Source organism: Salmo trutta, chromosome 17, assembly GCF_901001165.1.
Source record: "Salmo trutta chromosome 17, fSalTru1.1, whole genome shotgun sequence".
Classification (NCBI taxonomy): Eukaryota; Metazoa; Chordata; class Actinopteri; order Salmoniformes; family Salmonidae; genus Salmo; species Salmo trutta.
The window spans coordinates 26,929,878-26,951,219 of NC_042973.1; the positions used below are offsets into that span (position 1 = coordinate 26,929,878).

A 21,342-nucleotide genomic window follows, 5' to 3' on the forward strand; every position below is an offset into this window, starting at 1 on the left:
GAAAACCACACTACAGGCTGATCCAACTTTGATGTAATGTCCTTAAAACAAGTCAAAATGAGGCTCAGTAGTGTGTGTGGCCTCCACGTGCCTGTATGACCTCCCTACAACACCTGGGAATGCTCCTGATGAGGTGGTGGATGGTCTCCTGAGGGATCTCCTCCCAGACCTGGACTAAAGCATCCGCCAACTCCTGGACAGTCTGTGGTGCAACGTGGCGTTGGTGGATGGAGCGAGACATGATGTCCCAGATGTGCTCAATTGGATTCAGGTCTGGGGAACGGGCGGGCCAGTCCATAGCATCAATGCAGGAACTGTAATGTCCTTAAAACAAGTCAAAATGAGGCCCAGTAGTGTGTGTGGCCTCCACGTGCCTGTATGACCTCCCTACAACGCCTGGGCATGCTCCTGATGAGGTGGTGGATGGTCTCCTGTGGGATCTCCTCCCAGACCTGGACTAAAGCATCCGCCAACTCCTGGACAGTCTGTGGTGCAACGTGGCGTTGGTGGATGGAGCGAGACATGATGTCCCAGATGTGCTCAATTGGATTCAGGTCTGGGGAACGGGCGGGCCAGTCCATAGTTCCTACATCTTGCAGGAACTGCTGACACACTCCAGCCACATGAGGTCTAGCATTGTCTTGCATTAGGAGGAACCCAGGGCCAACCGCACCAGCATTTGGTCTCACAAGGGGTCTGAGGATCTCATCTCAGTACCTAATGGCAGTCAGGCTACCTCTGGCGAGCACATGGAGGGCTGTGCGGCCCCCCAAAGAAATGCCACCCCACACCATAACTGACCCACCGCCAAACCAGTCATGCTGGAGGATGTTGCAGGCAGCAGAACGTTCTCCACGGCGTCTCCAGACTCTGTCACGTCTGTCACGTGCTCAGTGTGAACCTGCTTTCATTTGTGAAGAGCACAGGGCGCCAGTGGCAAATTTGCCAATCTTGGTGTTCTCTGGCAAATGCCAAACGTCCTGCACGGTGTTGGGCTGTAAGCACAACCCCCACCTGTGGATGTCGGGCCCTCATACCACCCTCATGGAGTCTGTTTCTGATTGTTTGAGCAGACACATGCATATTTGTGGCCTGCTGGAGGTCATTTTGCAGGGCTCTGGCAGTGCTCCTCCTGCTCCTCCTTGCACAAAGGCGGAGGTAGCGGTTCTGCTGCTGGGTTGTTGACCTCCTATGGCCTCCTCCACGTCTCCTGATGTACTGGCCTGTCTCCTGGTAGCGCCTCCATGCTCTGGACACTACGCTGACAGACACAGCAAACCTTCTTGCCACAGCTCGCATTGATGTGCCATCCTGGAGGAGCTGCACTACCTGAGCCACTTGTGTGGGTTGTAGACTCCGTCTCATGCTACCACTAGAGTGAAAGCACCGCCAGCATTCAAAAGTGACCAAAACATCAGCCAGGAAGCATAGGAACTGAGTAGTGGTCTGTGGTCCCCACCTGCAGAACCACTCCTTTATTGGGGGTGTCTTGCTAATTGCCTATAATTTCCACCTGTTGTCTATTCCATTTGCACAACAGCATGTGAAATGTATTGTCAATCAGTGTTGCTTCCTAAGTGGACAGTTTGATTTCACAGAAGTGTGATTGACTTGGAGTTACATTGTGTTGTTTAAGTGTTCCCTTTATTTTTTTGACCAATGTATATATTTTTATTTTTATCCAGATTTCCTCTCTAGATTGTCACAGCAGACTCAAGACTTGCTTTCATACTGTTCTGATGACTGACCCCGTCTCTCTCTCTCAGATTTTAGATTCTTCAAAGTAGCATTGATGACAGCTTGGAAACATTCTTGGAATTCTCTCAACCAGCTTCATGAGGTAGTCACCTGGAATGCATTTCAATTAGCAGGTGTGCCTTGTTAAAAGTACATATTATGGCAAGAACTGGTCAGAAGAGACAGCGTGAATCAGGCCTTCTTGGTCGAATTACTGCAAAGAAACCATTACTAAAGGACACCAATAATAAGAAGAGACTTCCTTGGGCCAAGAAACACGAGCAATGGACATTAGAGAGGTGTAAATCTGTCCTTTGGTCTGATGAGTCCAAATGTGAGATTTTGGGTTCCAACTGCCGTGTTTTTGTGAGACACATGATCTCTGCATGTGTGGTTCCCACCGTGAAGCATGGAGGAGGAGGTGTGATGGTGCTTTGCTGGTGACACTGTCAGTGATTTATTTAGAATTCAAGGAACACTTAACCAGCATGGCTACCACAGCATTCTGCAGCGATACACCATCCCATCAGGTTTGCGCTTATTGGGACTATCATTTGTTTTTCAATAGGACAATGACCAAACACATCTCCAGGCTATGTAAGGGCTATTTGACCAAGAAGGAGAGTGATGGAGTGCTGCATCAGATGACCTGGCCTCCACAATCACCCGACCTCAACCCATTTGAGATGGTTTGGGATGAGTTGGACCGCAGAGTGAAGGAAAAGCAGCCAACAAGTGCTCAGCATATGTGGGAACTCCTTGAAGACTGTTGGAAAATCATTCCAGATGAAGCTGGTTGAGAGAATGCCAAGAGTGCGCAAAGCTGTCATCAAGGCAAAGGGTGGCTACTTTGAAGAATCTAAAATATATTTTGATTTGTTTAACACTTTTTTGGTTACGACATGATTCCATATGTGTTATTTCATAGTTCTGATGTCTTCACTATTATTCTACATTGTAGAAAATAGTAAAAATAAAGAAAAATCCTTGAATGAGTAGGTGTGTCCAAACTTTTGACTGGTACTGTTATATATATATTTTTATAATATACATGTGTCAGATGACAAAATTGAGAAAGATAACAAGAAATTCAACAATACTCTCCTGGAATACATAAACACATAATCACTATATTGCTCATAAACCATGAGCAATATATTCATCTGGTTAGGAAGTGAATAAAAACTGCAGTAACTAAGGTAGTCATGAATTATACTTTTATTGCTGCTTTATGACCCCTTTATTACAGTTAACAATGGAGTTCCCTTCAAACTGTCAAACTACACCCCCACCCCTATAATGGATTGTCGCTGTAATGAGAGAAAGGCTTGATTTCCTTTTGAACAGACATCTGACTTGAATAATGTGACATGCTATATCGTTTAGCTAGCTAATATACTCACAGATCTGTAGAGGAAAATGTTACACTGCAGAGGGTAGTTATCACACAGGATAATGTGGAAGGGCCTTCAAGATAACATTTACAATTGCATGTGTAGACACTACATTTAATATTGCATGTGTTGACATTAGAGATCAAGAGCTCAAACAAGTAATCACAGAGATCTTAATCAGAGATGTAAAGCCCAGAAAAGGCACCACTGTATTGGAGAGCTATATTTCCCATCTCCCAGTCTTAAATCCAATCCAAAGCAGTGATAGGAGAACATGGGCTGGATCAACTGAGTCAGGTAACAATGGCATGAGCAATGCAGTCACTCTGTGTCCTATTATTCTGAAGTCTACAGCAGGCTGCATATGGACCGTAACTATTGAAAACTGAGAAAATGTCACATTCTGTGATGTTTCTGAAGTTACTCTCTGCTTTCCGGTGGGAGTGGAGTGAAACACTGTATTGTATAGCAGAATCCTTCCCACAAATGTCTTACTGAGTGCATAATGGTGCATGATGACTCAACGCAGATGTGTCTCAATGTGAGTTTGAGATCCTGGAATTTTCTTTCATACAGAACCAAATACTGTAGCAATACGAGGGCTGCTTGTGGAAGAAAGCGGGCTGGTGCTCCAGTTGCCACGGTAATTGAGGTCTTTATAATGACACAACGGGAAAAGGAAATTATGCTTCTTGAAGCAGCAGGCAAGCATTCTACAGACAACAAGAGCACATCTGGGATGGGCCTGAGGTCACCTCTGGGTAAAATCATCCTGCAGATAATATACAATGACTAGATGGGACATGGCTATGAAAATCAGGGCCTTCAGTGTGTGCAAATTAGGCACATTGTTTAGGACTAGCAATTTAAAGCATATGTCTGCTTGTATGAGAAATCAAACCCCAAAAAAGTTAACCATTACATTCACTTGTATAAGATTGGCTTTTTCCATATGGAGATAGCACACAGAGATAGCACACAGAGATAGCTGAGGGGATTACTACTTTGATCTCGTGAGGCAGAAGACAACTCAATTTGTGCGATGCATGTTAGTCATAACTGCATCCAGTAAACAAAATTCTCGCTCCGTTCTAAACCATTTTGTAATAATTGTTTTCACACCCGGGAATTTGTACAGTCCCTCTCCTATAACATGGATAATAAGCACTTGTGGCAAACAGCCCCGCCCACTGCTAATACATCTTTCCTGTGAGGGAACGTTTGTCTGCTCCCACCACAGACGTACAGTACAGTTAACTGCTTCAGGATCGCGCCTAGCACTGTGACTCAGAAATCCTCCCATTTAGGAATCTTTACTGGGATCTGACAGCTCCTTTCCTGTTCTCTAAGGGGTGCTTCATCGAGCGTGGAATAAACCCGTTCAGCTATTCTTAGCTGCAATAAGAACTTGCCTGCCTGCCAGAGACAACAGAATTAACTGGGGACTCCATTAGTCTACCATGCTTACTGCCTACAAGACATGGGCAATGGGGAGAGACAAAGAGCAGAGAGAGATGGATAGATAAAGAAAGAACAAAGAATGAGAGAGAGAGAGAGAGAGGGAGACAGAGAGAGCATGAGGAAAAGAGTAGTGGGAGGGCACGAGGGAGAAGAGAGCTAGTGAGTGAGAGGGAGGGAGGGATAGGTGAAAGAAATAGCTAAACATATTGCAATAGTTCATCAAGGCTCAATAATTCCTTCCTTTGTATTTTTCTTTCACATCCCTTCCCGCCACATCCCCCACTGGGGGAGAGAGAGCAGTAATAACTGGGTTTACAGTAATGCTTTCCCCAACACAGCCTGAATCTCATCTCAGGTCCCTGGGTTTCTCTCAGCATAATTACTGGGAGGTACAGCACAGATGAGATGTGTCGTTGGAGATGTGCTAAAGAGGCACCATTTTATTTGACATTTTAGTAATTTAATGAGTTACAGGAGCAATTTAGGGTTAAGTGCCTTGCTCAAGGGCACATCGATAGATTTGAACCAGCAACCTTTCGGTTACTGGCCCAACGCTCTTAACCCCTAGGCTACCTGCCACCCTGGAATGTACTAGAGATAGGCCAGCTCTGTATTCTGACCATACTACAGCGCAAGTTGCGCCAAGTATCTCATCTGTTGTGTGGTGTTATTACTGCTAATGACCTTTGTTGGGAGACCCATATTGATAAAGCATTTTGATACGGCAGAGGTGAGTTAACTAGCTGAGGACCGAGGCTGTGTTGAAGAAGCCAGTCATGACATCAATGAAAAGTGTATTACATGTGACCACTTACCAAAGCCAGGACAGATTACCTTTGTACCTGAAGTAATGTAGAGTAGGGTGGGGGGGTTCTTACCTTGTTCTCAAGGCGTCCAATCAGCTCAGCCAGTCGGTTAATCTGTGCCTCCAGAGTCTCTTTCCTCACCTCCACCACCCCTGATTGAACAGATCACACAACACCTGACGCCAACACACTCCCAGCATTCAACGCATTTTATGATAGAGATCTTGATACAGATCCTTTTCTCCACAGTATATGAATATTTGACAGAAATAAAGAGTTCCAACCAGGTCTGATAAATAGGCAACTGCATTTGTTAATCAGAAAAAATCATGTCTATTCAAGGTTTGAAGTTGAAATATATTCACAGTGCCTCAGAAGTAAAGGGTCTTTATTGCTTTTCAGCTCTGTTTAGAAAGCAATAATACATTGTATTCTAGCGCACCTGGCTCTTGTCATTAGCTTTGCCTTTTTAAGTCACCCCGGATAGTAGTATGTGCTGTAAAGGCCAGTAGAGTCAAATACACTTAGAAGCCCTGGAATAGGAGGCTTCATTGAGGCAGAAATAAATATGAGACAACAATATTAATCATTCCATTCTTCTCCCCTCTATGTGGTGCCACACAGCCAATTAGTGGTGGAAAAAGGGCTTCCTGCTCTTTAAAATCATCACCTCTCAAGGTGCCAAGCCAATTAGAGGATGACACTTCCCCCTGCGTTTTGGAACCTACCAGCCGTAACCATAGAGACATTTGAAGCGGGCACATTTGGTCAGTTGGGCTTGAATGGCAGTCCAAGCTATTTGAGCATGGTCTTTGTCAAATGCAGGAGAGCAGTCATTAGTCTTGACTAGCCATGGTAACGACAGACAGCTGTCTCCATGTGCAGCTGTCTCAGCATACTGTCTAACATATGGCACAGTTGCAGATAAGCTATGTGCAAGGAAAATGTACATGACTCAGGCTGGTGCCTGCACACTCACACACACAACCACAAACAGACACACACTCTTGTCAAAATGCACGGGGGAGTGTTCCTTGCCTCAGGTAGCATTGCACAATGAACAATGGCTCATTTAAAAATAACTTTTCACCCAAGGTGTCAAATACTCCTGCAGTTACAAAACTGAATGTTTACATTTAGCATTTTCACTGGCAAAGTATTCTCTGATCAGTAAACAGAGAGCACAGACAGATTCTGCAACCAGAATGTATTGCCTGCCATGATAAAAAAAAGAGATATAGCAAAAGAAACAGTAGGACAAACAGCAAGAATAAATATATTTGACAAAAGTGCGAAATGGAGAAAGAGAACGAGAGAGGGGGATAGTGAGAGAAGAACAAGTGAATGTTAAAGTGAGAAACAGAGAGGGGGGGCATAGGGAGGTATTGATCAATATTTTCTTTCTAGTGTTCTCAAATGACAGGCCAGACAAAGCTGGATCCAATCAAGGTCCTCTCCCCAGACAAAGCTGGATCCAATCAAGGTCCTCTCCCCAGCCTCTGACAGCTGTAATACTGGCTTTTATGGCCCAAACAGGACATTTTAAACTGGTGTCAGAATTAAGTGTTAATTTAACTGCAGTACAATTCTATAAAGACTGTTCCCTCTGGGCACCAAAGTCAGTTCAATGTCAACTAAAATTAATTTAACATGAAATCAACAACAAAAAAATCACATCACAGGATTTAGGTTAAAAGTTGGGTGATAAAAATGTTGCTTATGTTGATGTCTTTTTGCAAATCCAATCAGTTTTCCAAGTTGATTCAATGACATCACATTTAATTATTTTGTTCAAATGATGTGGAAACAACATCGATTCAACCAATATTTGCACAGTGGTTAATCAAAGGAGAGCAATTTTGAATTTGGGTTATAATTAATTGTTACAACTTGGCCAATGGTTACTTTTCTTGTCAAGTAGAGTACATTATCAGGAAAGCCGCATAAGGCCATGTGTGAAAAGGCTAGCCTGACGGCTCACACTAAATTGTCCTCTTCTATGTTGTTTGCTACATACTTTAGTCTGAGACTGCCATCATTGAAGTCATTTGTGGTGACGAGAGGCACGAGGGGTGTTGTAAAAAACAAAGTAAAACGCGATTGGATTGTCTTTAACCAATCAGAGTATCAAAGCCAATGACACATTTTCAAACTGCCGCTTTATCCACTAGTGTTCTGGCTCTGGCCCAACCCATCAGTTTCTGGACCAATCAGACGGACCCAGATGTGTTCGCGTTTGTTGAAGGGTTGGGCAAGTACTCAGATCCAGACTTATTGCGGAGAAGAAACTAACATCCATGGGCGTGGCGTAGCGTTTGTCCAGAGCAAGGAGTCTGGGTAGCCCGGCAATGAAATGGCTACTTCATGATATACTGCTAATCAATCTCATAGCCCTCCTTCTCTATGCGCATCATTCCTAAATCAATTAAGTTACTGAATACCTCTCAAAACCCTTCAAAAGTGGCACTTCTTACAACATATCATTTGTTACAGCAAGTGAGTGGAAGGGAGTATGAATAGCCTATGAATATTCACAGTATGTGAGTCAGTGTTAAGAAGCTGTCTGAGTGTTTCATTACACATGGAGAGAGATGGAAACTATAGCAGGGAGGAAGAGAAGAGAGGGGAAGAGAGTGGTGATGGGTAGAAAACACTGCTAAACTTCAAAGGGAATTATTGGCCTCTATCTGTGTCACAAAAAAACTGGAATTAATTTGTGAGGCCATAGGCAGAAGCTCCAGATTTACAGTGGAGCCGTGCTCTAATTGAAATACAGGAATGGATTCAGGGAAATAGGGATTAGTTATCCCCATTGAAAAGTTACTGTTTTCAGCACTTATGGTCTACTTCCAAACCACTGGATACTTACGTAATGCTTATCTACTGCATGCATGATAACTGGGCACTCTTTGTTTATGGCTTTTGTAACTGCTCTGAATGCTGTACGTTATGGAATCTGATTTAAATGGATTGATTCAAGAATCGTGTTTGAGACAGAAGCACCATGAAACAGCTTACATTTCATTGTGGTTCCAAATGAAGGAAAACTAAAAAAATGATGGTGTCTGGCATATACAATGGTTTTAGAAGACCATTTTGTTATTGCTACTGATAGCCATAAATATACTAGCTGTTTGTGCTTAAACCTTCTCTACAGTGGCTTGCCTCCGAACCGAAGTGAGGGCTGCAGTGCAGAATATATGTGCCTTTTTGATCGATCTGTGTCATTGTATAGCCCCTCCCTCCCTTTTTCTGCCTCCCTCTGTCTGCCTCCCTCCCTCGCTCTGCTTGCCTGCCTCCCTCGCTCTGCCTCCCTCCCTCGCTCTGCCTCCCTCCCTCTCTCTGCCTCCCTCACTTCCTCCCTCTCTCTGCCTCCCTCACTTCCTCCCTCTCTCTGCCTCCCTCCCTCTCTCTGCCTCCCTCTCTCTGCCTCCCTCTCTCCCTTCTACTTCTCTCCTCTGTGGGAGAGCTAGAGCTGCCAGGCACATCTCCATGTTTCTGTAGATGATTGATTGAAATTGAGATAGAAAATGGGAAATAAATCACTCTGCCTGAAGAGAACAGAGTTTTTGATATCCATTGCACTTGATTAATGCTCCCATGCTTCTCTTCAAGCTAATCACAAATGCAACCGACAAATGTGTCACACTTCATTCAGAAAGCATTTACATTGCATTTGGTTGACAAGGCTACATTATGCTTAAATGTGATGTGTCTCTAGGGAGACTAAAGGAGAAAAAAGTTAGAGTACATCACTTAAATTAATCTGCAGATTGAAGAAGCGGCTGGATAATCGACTGCAATCAATACAAACCTACGTCAATGAGAGATGTACATCAGTGTAGCATGTGCGTGACACATGCAGAGGTCTGACCTGTAGCAGTGTTGATGTTCCTCGGGGCAACATCCTTGGCAGTACGGACTCTGTTGTTAGGAGGGTAGTCAGGCACTGGTTTTTCATACCGTTTCTCTGGAACCCGTGGACTGACCTTAGTGGGATACCTTCACATAGAGAGAGAGGGATGAGAGACAGAGAGATAAAGAGAGAGAGGCATGAGAGAGAGAGATAAAGAGAGAGCGGCATGAGAGAGAGAGGGAGGGTGAGGGAGGAACACAGTAAGTAGAGAAGGCACATACACTATATATAGAAAAGTATGTGGACACCCTTTGAAATTAGTGGATTCGGCTATTTCAGCCACACTTGTTGCTGACAGGTGTATAAAATTGTGCACACAGTCATGTAATCCCCATAAACAAACATTGTCAGTAGAATGGCCTTACTGAAGAGCTCAGTGACTTTCAACGTGGCACCGTCATAGGATGCCACCTTTCCAACAAGTCAGTTCATCAAATTTCTGCCCTGCTAGTGCTGGCCCGTTCAACTGTAAGTGCCGTTATTGTGAAGTGGAAACTTTTAGGATCAACAACGACTCAGCCGTGAAGTGGTAAGCCACACAAGCTCACAGAACGGGACCGCCGAGTGCTGAAGCGTGTAGCGCATAAAAATCATCTGTCCTCGTTTGCAACACTCACTACAGAGTTCCAAACTGCCTCTGGAAGCAACGTCAGCACAATAACTGTTCGTTGGGAGCTTCACGAAATGGGTTTCCATGTCCGAGCAGCCATAAACAAGCCTAAAATCACTATGCGCAATGCCAAGCATCGGCTGGAGTTGTGTAAATCTCACCGCCATTAGACTCTGGAGCAGTGAAAACGCGTTCTCTGTAGTGATGAATCATGCTTCACCATCTGGCAGTCTGATGGACTACTCTGGGTTTGGCGGATGCCAGAAGAACACTACCTGTCCAAATGCATAGTGCCAACTGTCAAGTTTGGTGGAGGAGGAATAATGGTCTGGGCCTATGAAGCCCCTTAGTTCCAGTGAAGGGAAATCTTAACGCTACAGCATACAATGACATTCTTGACGATTCTGTGGTTTCAACTTTGTGGCAACGGTTTGGAGAAGGCCCGTTCCTGTTTCAGCATGACAATGCATCTGTGCACAAAGCGAGGACCATACAGAAATGTTTTTTCAAGATCGGTGATGGAGAACTTGACTGGCCTGCACAGAGCCCTGACCTCAACCCCGTCGAACACCTTTGGGATTAATTGGAACACCGACTGCGAGCCAAGCCTAATCGCCCAACATCAGTGCCTGAACTCACAAATGCTCTTGTGGCTGAATGGAAGCAAGTCCCCGCAGCAATATTCCAACATCTATTGGAAAGCCTTCCCAGAAGAGTGGAGGCTGTTATAGCAGCAAACGGGAGACCAACTCCATATTAATGCCCATGATTTTGGAATGAGATGTTCGACAAGCAGGTGTCCACATACTTTTGGTAATGTAGTGTAGCTAGGAACCTGAGTGGCTTTTGATTTGGGGAACTGCCAGTCTCAATTTCACACATAATGACATGACACAGCAGTGGCGTCCTGACAAGGTAAAAATCTGTCGTTCTGCCCCTGAGCAAGGCAGTTAACCCACTGTTCCCCGGGTGCCGAAGACGTGGATATTGATTAAGGCAGCCCCCCGCACCTCTCTGATTCAGAGAGGTTGGGTTAAATGCGGAAGACACATTTCAGTTGAAGGCATTCAGTTGTACAACTGACTAGGTATCCCCCTTTCCCTTTCCCTCCTCCCTTGACGACTCACCCTGATTGGCTACAATGCTGCTCATCAATAGCATCCACAGCACTTTCCACCGAGTTTAGCAGAGACTGGATCTGATTTGCTGATTCCTTCAACAGGAAGCGAGTAACAAATTGCTCCACGTTGGTCCCTCGCTCGTACACCTGGGGAGAGAAGATAGAGAATGAGAGAAGCCTTGGCACCTTTCTGCACATCGCCTGAACACATATCAGGTAAGTCCCTCTCTATGTCTTTCACTGCCTATGAAAGCTTCCCTCCTGCAAAGTGCTTTTTGCCAAATGCACATTTCATAGTTTCTGAGTGTTAAAGGGTTTTTCAAAGTTGAAGACAGACACTTTCTCTAAGCTTAAAAGAAAAATACTAAAAATAGGGTGATAACATTTAAGGAGTTTATAAACTGGCTCAGAACTGCACAGTCAGACAGATCTAAGGACAGTTTCTGTTTCAAAGGCAGTAGTCCGCTAGGATGCAGCCTTGGCCATACTCATCTATTGTCAGGTTAATTTAACTGGTTGAAATAATCAATATTCTTCCTGCTTTGTCATTGTGGGGAAATGGTCCATGCTGTCAAACAAGCTTTATATTTTTTGCGATAAACTTCATAGTCAGCACTTGTAAGCAGACACACACTAAGATTATTGAGATAATTAGAACACTTTGTTACATCAGACTGATCATTTCTTATGACAGAAAAACAGGCCAAGAAAACAGAAAGTGAATATCAAATTCCGTTATCTCAGCAAATGGCGGCTGTACAGTCGTGGCCAAAAGTTTTGAGAATGACACAAATATTAATTTTCACAAAGTCTGCTGTCTCAGTTTGTATGATGGCAATTAGCTTATGCTCCAGAATGTTATGAAGAGTGATCAGATGAATTGCAATTAATTGCAAGGTCCCTCTTTGCCATGCAAATGAACTGAATTCCCAAACAACATTTCCATTGCATTTCAGCCCTGCCACAAAAGGACCAGCTGACATCATGTCAGTGATTCTCTCGTTAACACAGGTGTGAGTGTTGATGAGGACAAGGCTGGAGATCACTCTGTCATGCTGATTGAGTTTGAATAACAGACTGGAAGCTTCAAAAGGAGGGTGGTGCTGGGAATCATTGTTCTTCCTCTGTCAAACATGGTTACTTGCCGTCATCATTGCTTTGCACAAAAAGGACTTCACAGGCAAGGATATTGCTGCCAGTAAGATTGCACCTAAATCAAACATTTATCAGATCATCAAGAACTTCAAGGAGAGCGGTTCAATTGTTGTGAAGAAGGCTTCAGGGCGCCCAAGAAAGTCCAGCAAGCGCCAGGACCGTCTCCTAAAGTTGATTCAACTGCGGGATCGGGGCACCACCAGTACAGAGCTTGCTCAGGAATGGCAGCAGGCAGGTGTGAATGCATCTGCAAGCACAGTGAGGTGAATACTTTTGGAGGATGGCCTGGTGTCAAGAAGGGCAGCAAAGAAGCCACTTCTCTCCAGGAAAAACATCAGGGACAGACTGATATTCTGCAAAAGGTCCAGGGATTGGACTGCTGAGGACTGGGGTAAAGTCATTTTCTCTGATGAATCCCCTTTTCGATTGTTTGGGGCATCCGGAAAAAAGCTTGTCCGGAGAAGACAAGGTGAGCACTACCATCAGTCCTGTGTCATGCCAACAGTAAAGCATCCTGAGACCATTCATGTGTGGGGTTGCTTCTCAGCCAAGGGGGTGGGCTCACTCACAATTTTGCCTAAGATCACAGCCATGAATAAAGAATGGTACCAACACATCCTCCGAGAGCAACTTCTCCCAACCATCCAGGAACAGTTTGGTGACGAACAATGCCTTTTCCAGCATGAGCACCTTGCCATAAGGCAAAAGTGATAACTAAGTGGCTCGGGGAACAAAACATCGATATTTTGGGTCCATGGCCAGGAAACTCCCCAGACCTTAATCCCATTGAGAACTTGTGGTCAATCCTCCAAAAGGTGGGTGGACAAACAAAAACCCACAAATTCTGACAAAATCCAAGCATTGATTATGCAAGAATGGGCTGCCATCAGTCAGGATGTGGCCCAGAAGTTAATTGACAGCATGCCAGGGCGGATTGCAGAGGTCTTGAAAAAGAAGGGTCAACACTGCAAATATTGACTCTTTGCATCAACTTCATGTAATTGTCAATAAAAGCCTTTGACACTTATGAAATGCTTGTAATTACACTTCAGTATTCCATAGTAACATCTGACAAAAACATCTAAAGACACTGAAGCAGCAAACTTTGTGGAAATTAATATTTGTCATTCTCAAAACTTTTGGCCACGACTGGAGGTTCAGAAACAGTTTTCATACTGGTATGAAAAGAAAAGGTGAGGCAATGTGCTGAATCTTTGTATTGGTGTTTCTGGTGATTGAATACCAAATAATTAATATTAATCCAAGTCTGATCATCAAATATTAAATATGTATTTAAATGTGACATTAGAGAAGCTACTGAAGCTGTCTCATAGAACAGTTATAAATGTGTACTCAAATTGCACACTATGGACATTGCGGAGCTGGTATAGTAAAGATGCAGACAGAATGGAATGGGCCTATGCATATATGTGAACAACAGCTGGTGCACGATATCTAAGGAACTCTCGAGGTTTTGCTCGCCTGAGGTAGAGTCCTCATGATAAGCTGTAGACCACACTATCTACCTAGAGAGTTTTCATCTGTATTTTACGTAGCTGTCTACATACCACCACAGACCGATGCTGGCACTAAAACCGCACTCAATGAGCTGTATACCGCCATAAGCAAACAGGAAAATGCTCATCCAGAGGAGGCGCTCCTAGTGGCTGGGGACTTCAATGCAGGGAAACTTATATCAGTTTTACCTCATTTCTATCAGTATGTTAAATGTGCAACCAGAGGAAAGAAAATTCTAGACCACCTTTACTCCACACATAGAGACACGTACAAAGCTCTCCCTTGCCCTCCATTTGGCAAATCTGACCATAATTCTATTCTCCTGATTCCTGCTTACAAGCTAAAATTAAAGCAGGAAGCACCAGTGACTCGGTCTATAAAAAAAGTGGTCAAATGAAGCAGATGCTAAACTACAGGACTGCTTTGCTAGTACAGACTGGAATATTTTCAGGGATTCTTCCGATGTCATTGAGGAGTACACCACATCCGTCATCCCTACAGTGACTGTACATACATACCCTAACCAGAAGCCATGGATTACAGGCAACATTCACACTGAGCTAAAGGGTAGAGCTGAGGCATTCAAGGAGCGGGACGCTAACCCGGAAGCTTATAAGAAATCCCGCTATGCCCTCCGACGAAGCATCAAACAGGCAAAGCATCAATACAGGACTAAGTGGCAGGGTTTGCAAACTATTACAGACTATAAAGGGAAGCACAGCCGAGAGCTGCCCAGTGACACGAGCCTACCAGACGAGCTAAATAAGTTCTATGCTCGCTTCGAGGCAAGTAACACTGAAACATGCATTAGAGCATCAGCTGTTTCGGATGACTGTGTGATCACGCTCTCCGCAGCTGATGTGAGTAAGACCTTCAAACAGATCAATGTTCACAAGGCCGCAGGGCCAGATGGATTGATTACCAGAATGTGTACTCCGAGCATGCGCTGACCAACTGGCAAGTGTCTTCACTGACATTTTCAACCTTTCCCTGTCTGAGTCTGCAATACCAACATGTTTCAAACAGACCACCATAGTCCCTGTGCCCAAGAAAACTAAGGTAACCTGCCTAAATGACTACCGATCCGTAGCACTCACGTCTGTAGCCATGAAATGCTTTGAAAGGCTGGTCATGGCTCATATCAACACCATTATCCCAGAAACCCTAAACCCACTTCAATTTGCATACCGCACCAACAGATCCACAGATGATGCAATCTCTATTGCACTCCACACTGCCCTTTCACACCTGGACAAAAGGAACACCTATGTGAGAATGCTATTCATTGACTACAGCTCAGCGTTCAACACCATATTACCCTCAAAGCTCCTCACAGAGCTAAGGATCCTGGGACTAAGCACCTCCCTCTGCAACTGGATCCTGGACCTCTGAAAGGGCCGCCCCCAGGTGGTATGGGTAAGTAACAACACATCCGCTACGTTGATCGTCAACACGGGTGCGTGCTCAGCCCCCTCCTGTACTCCCTGTTCACTCATGACTGCACGGCCAGGCACGACTCCAACACCATCATTAAGTTTGCTGATGACACAACAGTGGTAGGCCTGATCACCGACAACAATGAGACAGCCTATAGGGAGGAGGTCAGAGACCTGACCATGTGGTGCCAGGACAACAACCATTCCCTCAACGTGATCAAGACAAAGGAGATGATTGTGGACCACAGGAAAAGGAGGACAGAGCATGCCCCCATTCTCATCGAGGGGGCTGTAGTGGAGCGGGTTGAGAGCTTCAAGTCCCTTGGCGTCCACAGCACCAACAAACTAACACGGTCCAAGCACACCAAGACAGTCATGAAGAGGGCATGACAAAACCTATTCAGGAGACTGAAAAGATTTGGCATGGGTCCTCAGATCCTCAAAAGGTTTTACAGCTGCACCATTGAGAGCATCCTGATGGGTTGCATCACTGCCTGGTATGGCAACTGCTCGGCCTCCGACCGCAAGGCACTACAGAGGGTAGTGTGTATGGCCCAGTACATCACCGAGGCCAAGCTTCCTGCCATCTATACCAGGCGGTATCAGAGGAAGGCCCTAAAAATTGTCAAAGACCCCAGCCACCCTTGTCATAGACTGTTCTCTCTGCTACCGCACGGCAAGCGGTACCGGAGCGCCAAGTCTAGGTCCAAGAGGCTCCTAAATAGCTTCTACCCCCAAGCCATAAGACTCCTGAACAGCTAATCAAATGGCTACCCAAACTATTTGCATTGCCCCCCCTCCCCCAGAACGCTGCTGCTACTCTGTTATTATCTATGCATAGTCACTTTAATAACTCTACCTACATGTACATATTACCTTGACACCGGTGCCCCCGCACATTGACATTGACTCTGTACCAGTACCCCCTGTATATAGCCCCGCTATTGTTATTTACTGCTGCTCTTTAATTATTTGTTATTCTTATCTCTTACTTTTTTGGGAGGGGGGGGGGGGTATTTTCATACTGCATTGTTGGTTAAGGTCTTGTAAGTAAGCATTTCACTATAAGGTCTACACCTGTTGTATTCAGCACATGTGACAAGTACAATTTGATTATACAAAATGGCGCCGGAAGAAATAGCAGCAGTTTTACGGGCGCCCAACCAATTGTGCTATTATATGTTTTTTTCTGCGTTATTTGTAACTTCTTTTTTACATAATGTTTCTGCAACCGTATCTTATGGCAAAAAAGAGCTTCTGGATATCAGGACAGCGATCACACACCTCGGATTAGACAAAGATTTTTTCTTCAACAAGCAAGACGCACAAGACATTCTCCAAACACCCGACAGGGCCAACATCCCCGTTATTTGCTAGAGGAAGCGACGCAGGTACAGAGGACAAAGAGCCGGATGCCTGGTCAGGACCAGGAAAAGGCGGGTGGGAAAGCTTCCGTTACCGTCAATACTACGCGCCAACGTGCAATCATTGGACAATAAACTAGACGAGGTACGATCACGAATATCCTACCAACGGGACATCAAAAACTGTAATATCCTATGTTATCCTATATCCTATGTTTGAATGACGACATGGATATTCAGCTTGCGGGATATACACTGCACCGGCAAGATAGAATAGTACACTCCGGTAAGATGGGGGGGGGGGGGGTCTGTGCATATTTGTATACAACAGCTGGTGCACGAAATCTAAGGAAGGCTCTAGATTTTGCTCGCCTGAAGTAGAGTATATTGTGATAAATTGCAGGTCACACTACTTGCCTAGAGAGTTTTCAGCTATACTTTTCGTGGCTGTTTATTTACCACAACAGACAGATGCTGGCACTAAGATTGCTTATTTCCTCATACAGCTGACTGAGTGCAAACAGGAAACCACTCACCCAGAGGCGGCGCTCCAAGTGGCCGGAGACTTTAATGCAGGGAAACTTAAATCAGTTCTACCAAATTTCCATCAACATGTTAAATGTGCAACCAGAGGGAAAAAAATTATTGATCACCTGTACTCCACACACAGAGACGCGTACAAAGCTCTCCCTCGCCCTCCATTTGGTAAATCAGACCACAACTCTATCCTCCTGATTCCTGCTTACAAGCTAAAATTAAAGCAGGAAGCACCAGTGACTTGGTCTATAAAAAAGTGGTCAGATGAAGCAGATGCTAAACTACCCGCCAACCCCCTCTTTTAAGCTACTGCTACTCTCTGTTCATCATATATGCATAGTCACTTTAACCATATCTACATGTACATACTACCTCAATCAGCCTGACTAACCGGTGTCTGTATGTAGCCTCGCTACGTTTATAGCCTCGCTATTGTATATAGCCTGTCTTTTTACTGTTGTTTTATTTCTTTACCTACCTATTGTTCACCTAATACCTTTTTTGCACTATTGGTTAGAGCCTGTAAGTAAGCATTTCACTGTAAGGTCTACACCTGTTGTATTCGGCGCATGTGACAAATACAATTTGATTTGATTTGATCTGTGGTTGGCACCGTGGCCATGTTTCATCAGCATCAGATGTGTTTTTGAGGTTGTAGAGTTCAGGTTATAGGGATACATCAGGAAGGAGGAGGCTTAAGAGTGTGGTCATTCCTCTACCGTTCTCTGCATCTGCTTGCCCCTGCCACTGCCGCGGTTGTCCCCGTTCTGTCCAGCCTCTAACCTTGCCCCGACTCTGGTCAGCCCTCTTGGCAGCACTCAGAGAGAGGATGGAGATGAAGGATTCCATTTGCACACAGGGTCAAAAGAACTACACTACACTAAAGTAATACTGAGAGCCTTCACACTGTAAACCAGATAGCAATCAACCATGCCAGTATTTTCATTAAAAACAATCAAAACAGTGATACAATGTTGTTTACAAGTGCAGGATGGAATGTAGTGACAATATCAGAAATATATGCAACGGATTGGAAATACACTGAGTTTACAAAACATTAGGAACACCTGCTCTTTCCATGACATAGACTGACCAGGTGAATCCAGGTGAAAGCTTTGATACCTTATTGATGTCACCTGTTAAATGCACTTCAAATCAGTGTAGATGAAGGGGAGGAGACAGGTTAAATCATGTTTTTTAAGCCTTGAGACAATTGAGACATGGATTGTGCATGTGTGCCATTCAGAAGGTGAATGGGCAAGACAAAATATTTAAGTGCCTTTGAACGGGGTATGGTAGTAGGTGCCAGGTGCACTGGTTTGACTGTGTCAAGAACTGCAACGCTACTTGGTCACGTTCAACAGTTTCCTACGTGTATCAAGAATGGTCCACTACCCAAAGGACATCCAGCCATCTTGACACAACTGTGGGAAGCATTGGAGTCAACATTCCTGAATGCTTTCGACACCTTGTAGTTGATGCCCCGACAAATTTGTATTTGTAGCAGCTACTCTTCCTGGGGTCCAGAAAAATTAAGGCAGTTATACAATTTAAAAAAACATTACAATGCATTCACAACAGATTTCCAAACACTAAGTGTGTGTCCTCAGGCCCTACTCCACTACCACATATCAACACAAAATCCAGGTGTACGTGTGTGTATAGTGCATAGTGTATTGTGCGTATGTTAATTGAAGCTGTTCTGAGGGCAAAGGGTGGGTGGGGGGGTGGGGGTGCAACTCAATATTAGGAAGGGGTTGCTAATGTTTGGTATGCTCTGGTATACTATATTGCATGCACAGACAGAGACTATTTGACTGTCCTAAGCAAAATGAGACACAGGTAGAGCAAAATATGATACATGAAAGGAGGGTGCTTATCTTGCAATTATATCTGTGTGTGGTTGGCCTTGTGTACTGCACTAATGGTCAGCCTGCTGAACAGTCCTCTAGGGAAGACAGACAGAGAGGTCCATTAGTAGTGTAATAGTAACACAGGCAGGGGGATACTACAGTGTTGGCTCACAGGCCCATATTCTATTACACAGAGGTCATCTAGCACACTCAGGGAAGGGTGTGTGTGCAGAGTGCAGACTGTTAAAGGATGTGGGTTCAAAAGCGTGCACCGTTAACAAGTTACGAGGTTCCTAGCTCTATGCGAGGGTTGAGGAAAATGACATGCATCTGGAGAAGTGATTATTGAAATGGCAGGCTTGGATAAATAGCCACAACCTCTAAATGCATGTGAATACTGTAGGGCTCATTTAAAAAAAATCTCTAATACAGTTCCGAGCCATCCATAAGGTATATCTTGTATTGGGTGTACCTGTAAAATGAGTGCAATTCAGAGGTGGGTAAACCAGTCAAGGCGTTTGTTTTAACTAATGGGATTGTTAAATATTAAATATTAGTGTGCAGTGAGTAGCAGGTTGCACCTGAGACAAAGCCCAGCCAGCCACCGATCCCATCACTGTTGGTCTTCACACAGGGAGAGAGAGATAATTAATAGATAACATTAAGCCTGGCTGCTGTGGGCTGATTAATGATGATGAGCAGTGTTAGAGGTCTAATTGCTGCTCTGTGTGTGTGAGCTGAAGAGCCTGTTGAGGACTATGGTCTCTTTATTAACAGGGTCTCCCTCCAGGGACAGATACAGACATAGACAGGAAAGGTCTAAGAGTCACTGTGTGAGACATACTGAGGGTTGAATCTGGTATGAGACAGAGAGAGAGATGGATTGAGTTGAGTGATATTTGTTACTTTTATCCATTTCTAGACATAACCTCCTGGAAACCCATATTTTTACGACTGCTAAGATGACGGTGCCTGACGATTCCTTAATGATAATGTGTGAGCCGTAGCCTTGGCATCGTCAAATACTTTATTGGAAGCTTAAATATAGTTTAAATATAATTTTTGCATATCTAAATGGTGTTGCTGAGAAACATATTGACTACTGTTGCTAGGATACTATTAATTGGTTCAAGTCAGCTAACAGCGACTTTGGAGTGTGTAAATAGGAATGTTTACACCTCAAAATAGTTAAAAACACAAGTTATCTTTGCATATTTATCTCCCAACAGAGATCACACGTTTGTCGGTAGGTTTACATACTAGCTGGACTATGGAGAGAGAGCAAGACTGAGGAAGGCTTTGCTGTAGAATAGGCTCTGCATAAGACTGAAAGCAAAATCAATATCAATATTAAAGAATATTTCATGACAACCTGACGTCTGTTGTGTACTTAATCATTGCAAAATATCATTATCATAACCTGAAATTGACGGATATATGGGAAGTTAGGCAAGGACGAAGTTGGACTTGTCACAATGTATTTCATCTACTATATTATGAGGTAAAGTTCACAGGTACCGAGTGTTACACTTTCACACTATCACATTCTCGAGTGGCTGAAGAAAGGTTTGTCATTTTCTCTGGGTTTAAACTCATTCCCTGCATGATGGAGTCTGAACAGTGACAGGCAGGTAAAGGTGCTGTGCTGCCTGCATCAGTAGAACTGATCTGGTCCTGCTGCAGACCCAGTTAGACAAAGCTTCCGAGAAAATGAAAGAAAAGATTCAATCTCAATCGCATTAGCCAGACTTAAAAGCAGGAGTCAGGACATAATCCAGTTATTCAGGCACTGATACAACCATTCAGCGGCTGCTGGATCTATGTCGTAGAGACTTTACAAGACTGGGATTAGATCTACTGCTGGAGAAAATGAACGGAGGAGATGAGGAGCCTCCTCTCAAAGAAGCCAATGATTAAGCTGTGTCTCTTCCATTGTGTGTGTGTGTGTGTGTTTGTGTGTGTGTGAATCCACAATGTGAAATGAAGTCTCTGTTTTCTTCGTCCACTTGCTGCAATGTCTGTCATTCCATGGCTGTGTGAGTTTCTGCAGGTCGTCAGGCTGACCCTGTCTTGGGGAGTAACGGATTACATGTAATCAGTTACATGTAAGGGATTACAACAACAAAAAACGGTAACTGTAATCTGTTACATTACCAGCAAAAATATTGTAATCAGATTACAGATACTTTTGAAAAACTAGATTATTACTTTGAGGATTACTTTTAAAATCAGAAAGGGTGTTTGCGAAAAAAATTCTCACTGACATTCAAATCAGCATTGAAAAAAGGCGAAAGTTTAAGTTTGTTCCACCTGAGCGAGTCTGACCACAAGTCAGACACACCAAATGTGTTTGATGGATCACGGTAAAAGCGCAGGAATAGGCTTTTGTAGGCTAAAGTTGTAAGCTATGTCTTCCAATGGTGCGATTGCTGTCG

General features: G+C 44.2%; 1 protein-coding gene across 2 annotated transcripts in view; it reads right to left on the bottom strand.

Annotated features, from left to right (window-relative positions):
* necab2 (N-terminal EF-hand calcium binding protein 2) overlaps positions 1-21,342 on the bottom strand; it is a 117,281-nt gene that overhangs the window by 25,219 nt on the left and 70,720 nt on the right. For both annotated transcript variants that reach the window (XM_029696347.1, XM_029696346.1), the window contains exons 6-8: positions 11,052-11,191; positions 9,273-9,400; positions 5,471-5,550 (exon numbers count right to left, since the gene is read on the bottom strand). In XM_029696347.1, coding sequence (XP_029552207.1) covers positions 5,471-5,550; positions 9,273-9,400; positions 11,052-11,191 — 348 coding nt within the window. The remainder of the gene's footprint in view (positions 1-5,470; positions 5,551-9,272; positions 9,401-11,051; positions 11,192-21,342) is intronic.